At 45.3% G+C, this 12,965-nt stretch overlaps 1 protein-coding gene across 1 annotated transcript; it reads right to left on the minus strand.

The window, feature by feature from the left end:
* Nucleotides 1–262: 262 nt before the first annotated feature.
* LOC146062871 (uncharacterized) lies at nt 263–1,597 on the minus strand. Its single transcript, XM_083174879.1, has 2 exons — nt 938–1,597; nt 263–853 (listed from the first exon to the last, which is right to left on the minus strand). Exons 1-2 carry the CDS (start codon nt 1,340–1,342, stop codon nt 263–265), a joined length of 996 nt encoding a protein of 331 aa, XP_083031005.1. The 5' UTR covers nt 1,343–1,597.
* Nucleotides 1,598–12,965: the final 11,368 nt, after the last annotated feature.

A 12,965-nucleotide genomic window follows, 5' to 3' on the forward strand; every position in this document is an offset into this window, starting at 1 on the left:
GCAATGTAGATTTTTTCTTTACAAAATAAAATGTGGTCCTTTCCACAAAAAATTGCAACCAGGCAATGTAGATTTTTTCTTTACCAAAAAAAATGAGGTATGATTTGTTTGCGGATCATAAAAACTATACTTCAAAGTAATGTGTTACAAGAACTTTCCATCAAGCCACATATCACTACTTCCTAACGGCTCAGCATTAACCTCTAGATATCAGGAACAGAGATATCTTAACTACCCAAAGGGACTGCATATATTATAACATTTACAACTTGTACAGATCAGGCTCACAAAGGAGAGTGGCCTGTGCACCCACCCATACAGAGGGGGTACCACTCGGGCCGGGAGTGGAAGTTTGATATTGGGGCTGTGATGAGGTAGCACTTGGGCTACAATACAAGGGTGGGCTTGTATGTTCAGCAAAACTGGGTGGTGGGTATGATGTGCGAGATGGGTATTGGTTAGGGGGAGGACGTTGGCCTTGCTGCGTTGTATATGATGCTGATGATGCAAGGTTAATATCACGCCTTAATTCGCCACTGCGACCCCGTATCATCAGATCATATACAATCCTCTTGAAATGGATGCGCTGGTCTGGTACCATTGCCTCCAATTCCTGTGCAACATGTGTACCAAAAGCATTGAATTCATTGGGTAACTTATGCAGAACCTCCTCTGCACTTTGGAGAAACCGCTCGGCACGGTTTGGTGCTGAACTTGAGGAAGCTCTAGACTTGATTGTGGTGAGGGTCCTCTTGGGTCTTGACGGAGGTGTGCTTTCCACCACCACAGCAGTCTGCTCGGCTTCGGTTTGTTGGGTGTTGGGTGGCTCTGTCTCCGCATCCGAAAGAGTGACCTTGAATGTGCACAAAAATAAACTGTCAATAACAAATTACATCAAGCTAAATAACACAGTAAATAATATTATGTATACACTCACCACGTTGCTATTATCTGTTTCCTCCTCTGGCAATAGCCCTGGAGAGACTTCCATCATTGAACACTGTGACTGACTTAGGGGGTCTTGATCCTGTAGGAAATGGAGCTGATCATAGTACCATAAAGATGGTTTTTCAATCTCCTCTACCCCGGCTCCAGAGCGTTTGGAATCCTCATATTTCTTGCGTTCTTTTAAGTATACTGTACGGAAATTTTGAATCTTCTTTTTCACAAACTTTATGTCGGCAGAAGCATTTATGCCTTTGACGTATGTCAGCATTTCCTGCAGTGCCTTGTTGCGTTTCTCCTTATTAGCATAATTTTTGTCCTTGACCCGCCACAGACACTCATTCGCCTCATACATGTCCAGAAATCCTGTCCAAAATTCCTGGTTTGGGGTTGCCATTTCTTAAAAAAAAAAAAAATAATAATTTAATATCAACACAACACTGACATCACATATACTGTAATAAAGCACTTTCTTCACGCAGCTCTCCATCCCCTGTGATAATGCAGCCTCACCCTCCATCCCCTGTGATAATGCAGCCTCAGCCTCCATCCCCTGTGATAATGCAGCCTCCCCCTCCATCCCCTGTGATAATGCAGCGTCACCCTCCATCCCCTTCATGCAGCCAGGTCTCCCATCCCCAACCAAGCACCATTTTCATGCAGGCTCCCCCACCTACCCCTTGATGTATGCAGGCGACCCCTCCCAACCAAGCACCATTTTCTTGCAGGCTCCCCCACCTACCCCTTGATGTATGCAGGCGACCCCTCCCAACCAAGCACCATTTTCATGCAGGCTCCCCCACCTACCCCTTGATGTATGCAGGCGACCCCTCCCTACCAAGCACCATTTTCTTGCAGGCTCCCCCACCTACCCCTTGATGTATGCAGGCGACCCCTCCCAACCAAGCACCATTTTCATGCAGGCTCCCCCACCTACCCCTTGATGTATGCAGGCGACCCCTCCCTACCAAGCACCATTTTCTTGCAGGCTCCCCCACCTACCCCTTGATGTATGCAGGCGTCCCCTCCCAAACGACCACCATTTTCTTGCACGCACCCACACCGCAGCTGAAACACCCATGACAAAATGTACTTGCTTTTTGTGCCTGTCTCCAGCTCCTCGTGCCTCCTCTGGGTGTGTGCGTGCGTCGTGGTTTTTTTCCCTTGCTCCAGCTCCTCGGGCCTCCTCTGGGTGCGTGTGCGCCGCGGAATGGCTGATGGGGAGTGTCTGGGCAGTGTCCAGGAAGTGGCCAGGGCGTGCCGCTGATGACGCGCATTGCTTGCTAGAAAGCATACGATACAGTGCGCCGTACGATATGCACTGTATCTTATGCTTTCTAGCCAAAATTCAGTTGCATGCTCACCCGACCAGCTCCCTCCCAGACGACCGGCGGTAGCGCGCATCGTACGTCGGATAGTGCGTACACACGCTAAGATATAGTGCACTATCTAGCATGCTATTCGAAACCAGCTAGATAGTGTGCTAGATTTTGCACTATATCTTACCGTGGGTACGCACCTTTACAGTGGGATATATACTACACTGCAAAAACTACCTGAGTTGCCTTAACAATTGATATGCGCTATGTAATACGAATCAGCGTCATTTGGAACGCATAGACATGATTGAAATGGAACGCACATCCATTATGAGAGACCGGCGTCAGATGGAACGCACGGCCATCTTGAAAAACGAGTGATACACACTCGGCGGCTGATAGAATAAGTGACTTAAGCGGTATTGAGAGGGGAGTCTGAGAGTCACTGACTATATGAAACAAGCCCGTATGAGCGGGGAATGATTATAACGGAGGCTCATGTGATACAGAGCATCTATTATAGAGTTACCATATGAGATATTAATGAAACGCACGGCCATCTTGGATGTGGCATATGGCAGTGATATAATATGGACCTATGGGGAAGTTGATATGTATCACGTGATGTGAGCATTTGTCCTATCTAGGACACTGTAGCCACCTATACACAGGTGTGATCAGGTATTCAATTGGTGGGGTATATAACTCGGGAGTGAAGGCAGTGTCAGTGTACCCTGGTATCCTGGAGTGGAAGGTTGTCCTGAGCTGTGGTCTTGAGAAAGGCCATACGTGGCCGAAACGTCGACCTGTATCTTACCTGCGAGTAAGAAGAAGACTTATATGGAAATGGTGATGTAAATAAAACTTTTTCTGATTTACCTAATTAAGTTGGTGAGTGCCCTTAAATAGGACCTGTGTGGCCCTTGGAACTATTATATATATACATATATATATATATATATATATATATATATATATATATATATATAGACATTGGAGGGGCTCTGCACACACTAAATTAACTGATAATAAATAGTGGAGATTTGGTTCATGAATTGATCAATGCATTTAAGCCTGCAGCCCCCGTCAAGGGACCCCACTGTTCTGCAGGTCCTACCACTATCGCTGAAAATGGCTACAATACACATAGCTATCACATCAATGTTTGATACCAGGTGATGTTAAGTGTATATATATATATATATATATATCCTGGATAGGGCTGGCACACACAGTTATAGAAAAAATTCCGCCTGGGGTTGCACATCAGTGATACCTTTTTGACAAGGTCACAAACACTGTCCAATAGTAATAATGGCACTCACCAGGGCTTCAATTTTTCCAGTAAGGGGTTTTAATCCACACCTGTGTGTCTTTGAACAAGGCGGTTATGATTAAGGCCACGTTCTGTGGCCGAAACGTCGACCTGACTTTATGCCTGTAAAAAGCTTTTCGTGCTGTATGGATTAAAACCCCTTACTGGTAAAATTGAAGCCCTGGTGAGTGCCATTATTACTATTGGACTATATATATATATATATATATATATATATATATATATATATATATATATATATATATATATATATATATAGTCTGTGGTTATGAGGCACTCAGTGATAGCAGGTACAAATGGCTCTGGTGCCTTCCTCCAAGTTTAGGACTCCATACAAGTAGGCTCCCAATCTAGACGTGTGTAGGACGGCGGCACTCGGACAAAAGACACAACACACATGCCTTGTTTCACCAACGTTTCAATGCAGGTCGCATTTTCGTCAGGGCAGTAACTGCCCTGACGAAAATGCGACCAGCATTGAAACGTTGGTGAAACAAGGCATGTGTGTTGTGTCTTTTGTCCGAGTGCCGCCGTCCTACACACGTCTATATATATATATATATATATATATATATATATATATATATATATATATATACACACACACATACATAGAGAGCTACTGAAGAATGGGCACTCAATAAATCATCCAAGAAAAAACATTTTATTCACAGATCATAGAATGTGGTCAATGTTTCAGTCCCCTCAGGGATTGTCTTCAGGACAACAGCATCAAAAGCAGCAGTGTAGTAGGTGGCAGTCCAAAGAGGGTGATGACATCATCACCCTCTTTGGACTGCCCAGTGGTTGGAGCAGCCACTGCTTTTCAAGCTTTGAAACATCCTCTTTTATTTCTACAAGGAAAAAGGAATACACCTATAAATTATTAGCATTTTAATATATGTATATATATATATATATATATATATATATATATAATACTTTTTATTAAAAAGATTGTATATAGTATGTTGTTCATACAGTATGTGCACTCTCTTTGGAAAAGAATATTATCATTGAGAAAAAGTATATTATGTTTTGAGGCAATCCAGGTTGCTACTTGAGAGCTGCATTAACATTGGTTTTCAGGGGGATCAACACAGTTGTTTAGAATTGTATCTACTTACTGCACCTGAACAGAATTTATATTATTTTTGTTGATCATTTGTTTTCTGGAAGACAGTCTGAAGACATTTTGTACTGTTTTGACTGTCAGCAAGACTGGCAGTATCCTGGTTTTGAAAATGGCGTAATGCTGTATGTCTTCTCCTTGAGGAAAAGAGGTGGCACAAAAGGGGAGGAGCCCATCATCATGCCTGGATGGAGTGGGACTGTCCCCACAAGTGCCAATGAATACATCTTCACCTGTCCCCTTGGCTTATACAGTATACACTGGATGTACAGTATACGATCATTATGCCCTAAGAAATGTCTCATCTTTCGTTAATAGTGTCCCCCTTGAATGTTTTACAGATGTTTATTGCAGGGAACACTACATAATGGCATAGCATTAAGTGGAGAATTGCTGATGTTTTGGTATATTCCAACTAATTCTAAATGAAAAGAACATTTTGTGTCACTACTCAGTGAATGAATCTTCTGGGCCATGTCTGCATGGTAACAGGGTGCTTATCGGCTGTGCAAAGCAAACACTTATAATGTCTTTGGGTTTAGATCCATATGGTAGAATTTTATGGCCACAAACCTACAAACACATGTCAACTTGTTTAAATGACCTTAAGCATAATGTTACTTCACTCCAAGCTGCTAGCTTACTCATTCTGATTTATATCCAAAAAATGAATCATTTGGTTCCCAGGGATTTATTTGAACATAATGCTCTTAGTCCCCATGGCTCAAATGTGTATAATTTCTTGTTATGTGGGGAATTACCGCACAAGAGCAAATCCTAGTTGTCAAGATTTCATTCTGTGATAATATTCAGCAGTCATTTAGCATAATTTACTGTTACAAGCAAAAAAAAGAATGCCAAAAACAGATACAGTATCAAGTCTTTAGTTTGTGAATTAAGTTTTTAGACAAACTTGAGTCAGAAGCAGTAATTACACAACACAACAACAAAAACGTTATCACATTTGAACACAATTGTATTATGTTAACTAAACCTAAAGCTGGGTACACACTATTCGAGTCGCAGCACCATTGAAATTGATAATGATATCGGCGATGGTCCTAGATAAAAGATCTAGCACTTAAACACTGAACGATGTTAACAATATTGTTGAGGGACGTCACTGGCTCCCTGCTGAGCGGGCAGTCATTAACAACATAGGGGGTTAATAAAGACCCAAATGAGCATGCATCAATAACGGGTACACACTAGATACACACTAGGTGATATGCACGATACTATCCTGAATTATATTGTTATTGTGGATATTGTTTGCAAATATTAGATAGTATGTACCCAGCTTAAATCTAGACGGATCAAAGGAAATAGTGTAAAGCTCTTCAGTCATGAAGACCAAAGCGTATAAGTTTTAAACATGTCTAGAATGGTGTAGCTATTTAGGCTGTGATAAAACATACTATATCAGTTATGCAATTGCTTAATCAGAATTAGAATCGGCTTTATTAACCCTTTGAGTGGCAAGTGAATTTGTGAAAATTTGTGTGAAAATTGGCAGCAAACATTTTTATTCATAATAATGTAATGTTTACCTTATATAGGAGATATCATCTTTATTCACGCAACATTTTTTTATTTGAATTTATATAAAAAATGTGAGCGACACTGGCACTTTTTATCAGATATGCACACAGAGATGCTGGCACTCAAAGGGTTCATCAACACACTGAAACAGCTGCTGAGTTTATGAGGTATATATATATATATATATATATATATATATATATATATATATATATATATAGTAACAGGCAGACGGGTGGCACTCCAGAAAAATGACAATACTCAAACGGTCAGGTGATCCAACGTTTCAAATGTTATTACAACATTTTTCACACCCTGATGAAAAATGTTGTAATAACATTTGAAACGTTGGATCACCTGACCGTTTGAGTATTGTCATTTTTCTGGAGTGCCACCCGTCTGCCTGTTACTATATATTGGAGTGGGTCTCATCCCCCTCTCCTGGGAGGGCACCCGATCTACCTTCTTTCTGCTGCATGGAGTGCCGGCCACCTTCTGGACCCTCTATATATATATATATATATATATATATATATATATATATATATATATATATATATATATATATAGTGCAGTACAGTACGTCACTCCCCACTGGCTCCTGCTCCACTTGAAACCTTGGCCTGGGTGCCCTACTGTCAGCTGGAAACTCCAGTGCATAAATATACTGTATAATGAATAGCGTCACTCCAGGTACTTGTGAGTCAAATTTTACTGTAAAATGTCTACAGTGTTTCGGGCCGGAGCCCGTCTTTCTGTCCTGAAGACGGGCTCCGGCCCGAAACACTGTAGACATTTTACAGTAAAATTTGACTTACAAGTACCTGAAGTGACGCTATTCATTATACAGTATACATATATATATATATATATATATATATATATACTAGGTGATTCATCGCGCCCTACGGGCGCTCTTCACACCGTCGTAAGGGGCTGCGCCCCCTTAATTTGTGAACGTTTGTATATGAGAAATATGGTTAGAATTGTATGAAAGATGCCCTGTATTGCAACTTAGGTGTCCGCGAATCGCGGGAGGGGGGGTCGCGGAGGGTGCCGCGAATTGCAGGAGGGGGGGTCGCGGGGGGTGCCGCGAATCGCAGGAGTGGGGGGGGGGGGTGTGACGCGAATCGCCACAAGAAAAAATCAACACAGAAAGGTCAACACATGTAAATGTTGACATAAGTGTGGCACTTCATTGGTGTCCATGTCGACACATGAGAATGAATATGAAAACATTGAAAAAATAAAAAAAAAATTCAAAAACTCATGTCAACCTTTTTCATTGTCGACCATAGCCGTGCCAGTGTTTTCCATGTGCAATTTAATTCTGGAGCTGCCGCGAATCGCGGGGGGGTGCCGCGAATTGCGGGAGGGGGGGTCGCGGGGGTGGGTGCCGCGAATCGCGGGAGGGGGGGTTACGGGGCGGGGGTTGCGGCGAATCATGGGAGGGGGGGTCGCGGGGGTGTGCCGTGAATCACGGGAGGGGGGGTCACGGGGTGTGGTGCCGAGAATCGCGGGGGAGGTGTGTGTGTGTGTGCCGTGAATCGCGGGAGTGGGGGTTGTGGGGGGGGGGGGGTGTGACGCAAATCGCCACAAGAAAAAATCAACACAGAAAGGTCAACACATGTAAATGTTGACATAAGTGTGGCACTTCATTGGTGTCCATGTCGACACATGAGAATGAATATAAAAATATTCAAAAAATGAAAAAAAAAACTTCAAAAACTCATGTCAACCTTTTTCATTGTCGACCATAGCCATGTCAGTGTTTTCCATGTGCAATTTAATTCTGGAGCTGCCGCGAATCACGGGGGGGTGCCGCGAATTGCGGGAGGGGGGGTCGCGGGGGTGGGTTCGGCGAATCGCGGGAGGGCGGGGTTCACAGGGGTTCCGGTGGGGGGGTTGCCGCTAATTGCGGGAGGTGGGGGGTCACGGGGGGTGCCGCGAATCGCGGGAGGGGGGGTTGCGGGGGGGTGTGACGCGAATCGCCACAAGAAAAAATCAACACAGAAAGGTCAACACATGTAAATGTTGACATAAGTGTGCCACTTCATTGGTGTCCATGTCGACACATGACAATGAATATGAAAAAATTAAAAAAATTAAAAATAAATCTTCAAAAACTCATGTCAACCTTTTTCATTGTCGACCATAGCCATGTCAGTGTTTTGCATGTGCCATTTAATCCTGGGGCTGCTGCGAATTGCGGGGGGGGGGGGGTGCCGCGAATCGCGGGAGGGGGGTCGCAGGGGGGGTGCCGCAATCGTGCAAGGGGGGGTCGCGGGGGGGTTCTTTTTGCCGCGAATCGCGGGAGGGAGGTCGCGGGGGGGGGTTTTCCGCGAATCGGGGGGGGGGTGTCACGGGGGGGGGTTTGCCGTGATTCGCGGGAGGGGGGGTCGCGGGGTGGTGGTTATGCCGCGAATCGCGGGAGGGAGGTCGCGGGGGGGGTTTCCGCGAATCGGGGGGGTCACGGGGGAGGGTTTGCCGCGATTCGCGGGAGGGGGGGGTCGCGGGGTGGTGGTTATGCCGCGAATTGCGGGAGGGGTCGTGGGGGGGTTCTTTTTGCAGCGAATCGCGGGAGGGGGGGTCGCGGGGGTGTTTTTGCTGCGAATGGCGGTAGGGGGGGTCGCGGGGGAGCGGGTGTTTTTGCCGCGAATCGCGGGAGGGGGGGGCGCGCGGGGGGGAGGTTTTGACGCAAATCGCGGGAGGGGGGCGCTCACCTGGTGGCTGTGGAGTAGCAGTGCTGGGCAACATGGGAAGGCAGAGGGTGTCTGGCACTGTCTGTGGGCTCACTGGGCTGGTTCTCTGTCACATACCTCCCAACATGACCCTCTCCAGGAGGGACACAATGCTCTGTTTCTAGACTTCCCCTTAATGTATGATTGCCATCACCTGTTTTAAACAGGTTAATTTCTCAGAAAGGTGTTCAGCACAGATGAAGGCAATCACACATTAAGAGGAAAGTCCAGGAACAGAGCGTTATAGACACAGACACCCACTTTGAGTGACAGATGTAGCCAAATATATAGGAGATATATAGTACTCCAACAAAAGCGGCACTCACTCAGGCTTATTTAAAAGGTCCTTTATTGGTCCAACGGTTTCGAGGTTTCCCCCGTCGTCAGGGACAGCAGCACACAGACTGCACAGTTACAAACAACATTTATATACCCCCACAAGACACCCCCCCAAAAGCAATTAAAAACACCTGCACATACAATTTGCAATAAGAGAACTCACCTGCTCAGCATCATGCGCCTGGCGTCTGGAACCGGAAGCTGTCATTGTCCCGGGCCAGACGGCGTCACAATGTGCAGCAGGCTAACCAGCACTTCCGCCAACCATGCATTCCCCGCCACGCCAACCATGGCCGGAAGCGGGAACCTGAATGCTGACGGAGGCTGGAGCAGAGTCTCAGATAGCGGTTGCCTAGCAACCTACAACAAATCTACAAATGAACGGCAGCGTATGGTGGTGACAGGCAAACGCGCTACAAAGCCTCCATACAAACAAAAGTTTTTATATATGCATATGTACAAAGAGCTTGCCCCAATTTGGAAAAGCATAATAAATACAGCAAAACTCTTTTATAAGCAAAAAGAAAAGCATATGAGGCTCGGCTGCGTTGCATGTACCCACTACATACTGATTTCTTTTAAAAAAAGCAGTACCAATGTGACAATATGTCACAGTGAAAATGCAGACAAAGAAATGGAAAAAACCCTGTTATAACATCAGAACAGAGGAAAATATAACTGTAACATGAAACATGGCAATAATGATCGTATGGTATAGCAATAGTATTACAGTGTACATACATCACATTACAGCATAAATAAACCAAAGTAGGAAAAAAAAAAAAATCGATAAGGATCGTGGCAGTCATTATACTCAAATGTATACATAGAAGGAAAGAAAACGATAAAGAATAAAAAAAGGAAACACAAAACCCCAAATGTCACAGGTAACATTGGAGGCTCAAAGTCTCGTTGAGCCCCCCCGGGGACAGTGTGTTTAATTGATAAATCCAGCGGGACTCGCGTTGCATGAGGATCTTATTTCTGTTACCACCCCGCAAAGAGGGGGGAATATGATCAATGATAATAGATTTTATTTGGTTGACATTATGGTTTTTCAGCAGGCAGTGTCGTGCCATAGGCTGGTCACTATGTCCCTTGGTAAAGGCTTGTGAAATCGCTGTCCTATGTAGGGCCATGCGTTCTTTGAATTGACGCTGGGTTTTCCCCACATAGGACAGCTTGCAAGGGCATGTGAGAAGGTATATCACATAAGTGGAGGAGCAAGTGAGAGGAAAGTTTATTGAAAAAAACTTATCACAATGAGGATGTTTAAATTTATCCCCCACTGTCATGGTCTTACATGTGGTGCAGCCCAGACAGCGGTGGCATCCATTTTTTCTGTATAAGAAATGTGTCGGTGTCTGATTGCTCCACCCTGTGATATCCAACTTCACAATCGAATCTTTAATGTTGCTCGACCTAGTGTAACTAGGTAACAGTCTGGCATCATGTAGTAGCGGTAAGTCCCTGTCAGAGGATACAATAGGCCACCATTGTTTAGCTTTTTTAGTGGTATACTTGCTGGCTGGGCTGAATTTGTTGACCCAGGGTATTAAAGATTTGGGGTCTACATTTTTAGTTTTAGTTTCCAGGGTTTTGTCTCTGGAAATGCTTAAGACTTTTTGTTTTGATTTATTTACTAAGGCACGTGGGTAACCCCTCTCTATAAATTTGTTAGCCATTTTATCTAGAGCAGGCTCCACTTGTGAAGGCTCAGATGTAATGCGTCTAGTGAGTAAAAGTTGGGAATAGGGTAAACCTTTGCGAAGGGGTAGTGGATGCGCACTATTGTGCCTTAGAATCGTGTTTCTATCGTTTTTTTTTAGAAAATAAAGCCGTAATAATTTTTCCCTGGTCAACAGTTATATCCACATCTAAAAACTGAACAGGTTGGTTTCATTGTGCTTAGTTAATAACTCATCCAATGATTTTTCTGTACCTGACCAAAAATAAAAAAATCGTCTATGTAACGATAATACAAACAGACCTGATCCTTGAGGTGGCCATGTTGGAAAAACAGCTGTTGTTCCACTTCATGCATAAATGTGTTTGCGTAAGCCGGGGCCACTGCAGACCCCATGGCTACGCCAGACTGCTGCAAGAAAAAAGAGCCATCATACAAAAAATAATTTCTTGTTAGTACCAGCAATAGTAACTTGATAAACAAATCAACAGGTGGGCCACAGTACAACGGATTGCCCGTAATTAGATGCCTCACAGCCTCCACACCTGCCCCATGTGGGATACAAGTGTAGAGGCTGGAGACGTCCGCCGTACATAAACATGCAATGTTGGATACATCCTGTGTTAACTCTAGATCCCTGAGAATAATTAACAGGGATGTAGTGTCCTTTAAGTATGATGGAAGCGCTTGGACACATGGGTTTAACAAACTGTCCAGATAAATGGAGACTTGCTGATATAAGGACCCCCTGGCCGAAATGATAGATCGAGCAGGGGGGTCCTTCAGGCCCTTGTGGACCTTTGGAATGGAATAAAATAAAGGCACAATCGGATAGTCCACTGTAAGAGCAGTCTTCAGATCCACTGAGATCTCAACCATTCTAACAGCCTCACATAGCACCTGTTAGGGACACGGGAGATCTCGCCAACCCTAACTCCGTTGTCACCTCTTGGAGTTGCCGGATGCGTGCTAAGCTAACCTTCACCAATAATAGCCGCGTTCGTGGGAGCCCGTTAGTCAGGCTCCCACCCCGATGCCACCTGGTCTTACTAGTGACAACACAGCCGCCAAGGCCAGAGGTAAACAAGGGGAAAGCTACCTAACAACCAAGAGGCGAGAACTACCCTGCCCTACGGAGGAGGGTGCCAGCGGATAGCACTCTAAGCTGGAACCCGCTATGCCAATGCTGCTGGCAACGGGTAAGACAATACACTGTAGCAAAACTGACAGGTGTAACAATACACAAGGTAGACCCAATAAGAAAATGCTAACAGGTGTAACAATACACAATATGATGACACAATAAGTACTACTGACGGGTGTAACAATACACAATATGCTGACACAATAAGTACTGCTGACGGGTGTAACAATACACAGTATGCTGACACAATAAGAACTTGATGAGTAAGGAGACAAAGAGTGGGAATCTCCCAACTTATCTGACAACAGAGGGATCAGCAGGCAGGAACAGACAAGGATCCTGGAGGCAGCCAGGAACAGGGCACTGGAAACAGGAGCCAAACACTGAGTGGAGCCTGGAACCGGGAACACTCTGGACACCAGATCAAGAGCTATAGCCGGCGTCTGAGTGTCCCGGCCATTCAGTTTAAATAGCGCGCCAAGCGCTACCCTGACGCTGCGTGCGGCGTCATGTACACCCCATTCCTCCTTGCGGCCGCCAGGCGTCCCCCGTCGCCTTGGCAACCGCTGCGGCAGGGGAGGAAGGGGTTGTACGCAGGCAGCCTGACGTCCGTCAGCGTCCGCCGGAAGCTCCCGGCTGATGACGCGACGGCGTCGAGGTAACCCGGCAACCGCCGGGACGGCATTAGAGGAGACTGCCGGGCGAGCGGAGGCGCTGCCCGTGCAGCTCCTAACAGTACCCCCCCTTGAGGAGGGGTCACCGAACCCTTAGACCCAGGTT

This window comes from Crinia signifera, chromosome 3 (genome assembly GCF_055691185.1).
Source record: "Crinia signifera chromosome 3, ASM5569118v1, whole genome shotgun sequence".
NCBI lineage: Eukaryota > Metazoa > Chordata > Amphibia > Anura > Myobatrachidae > Crinia > Crinia signifera.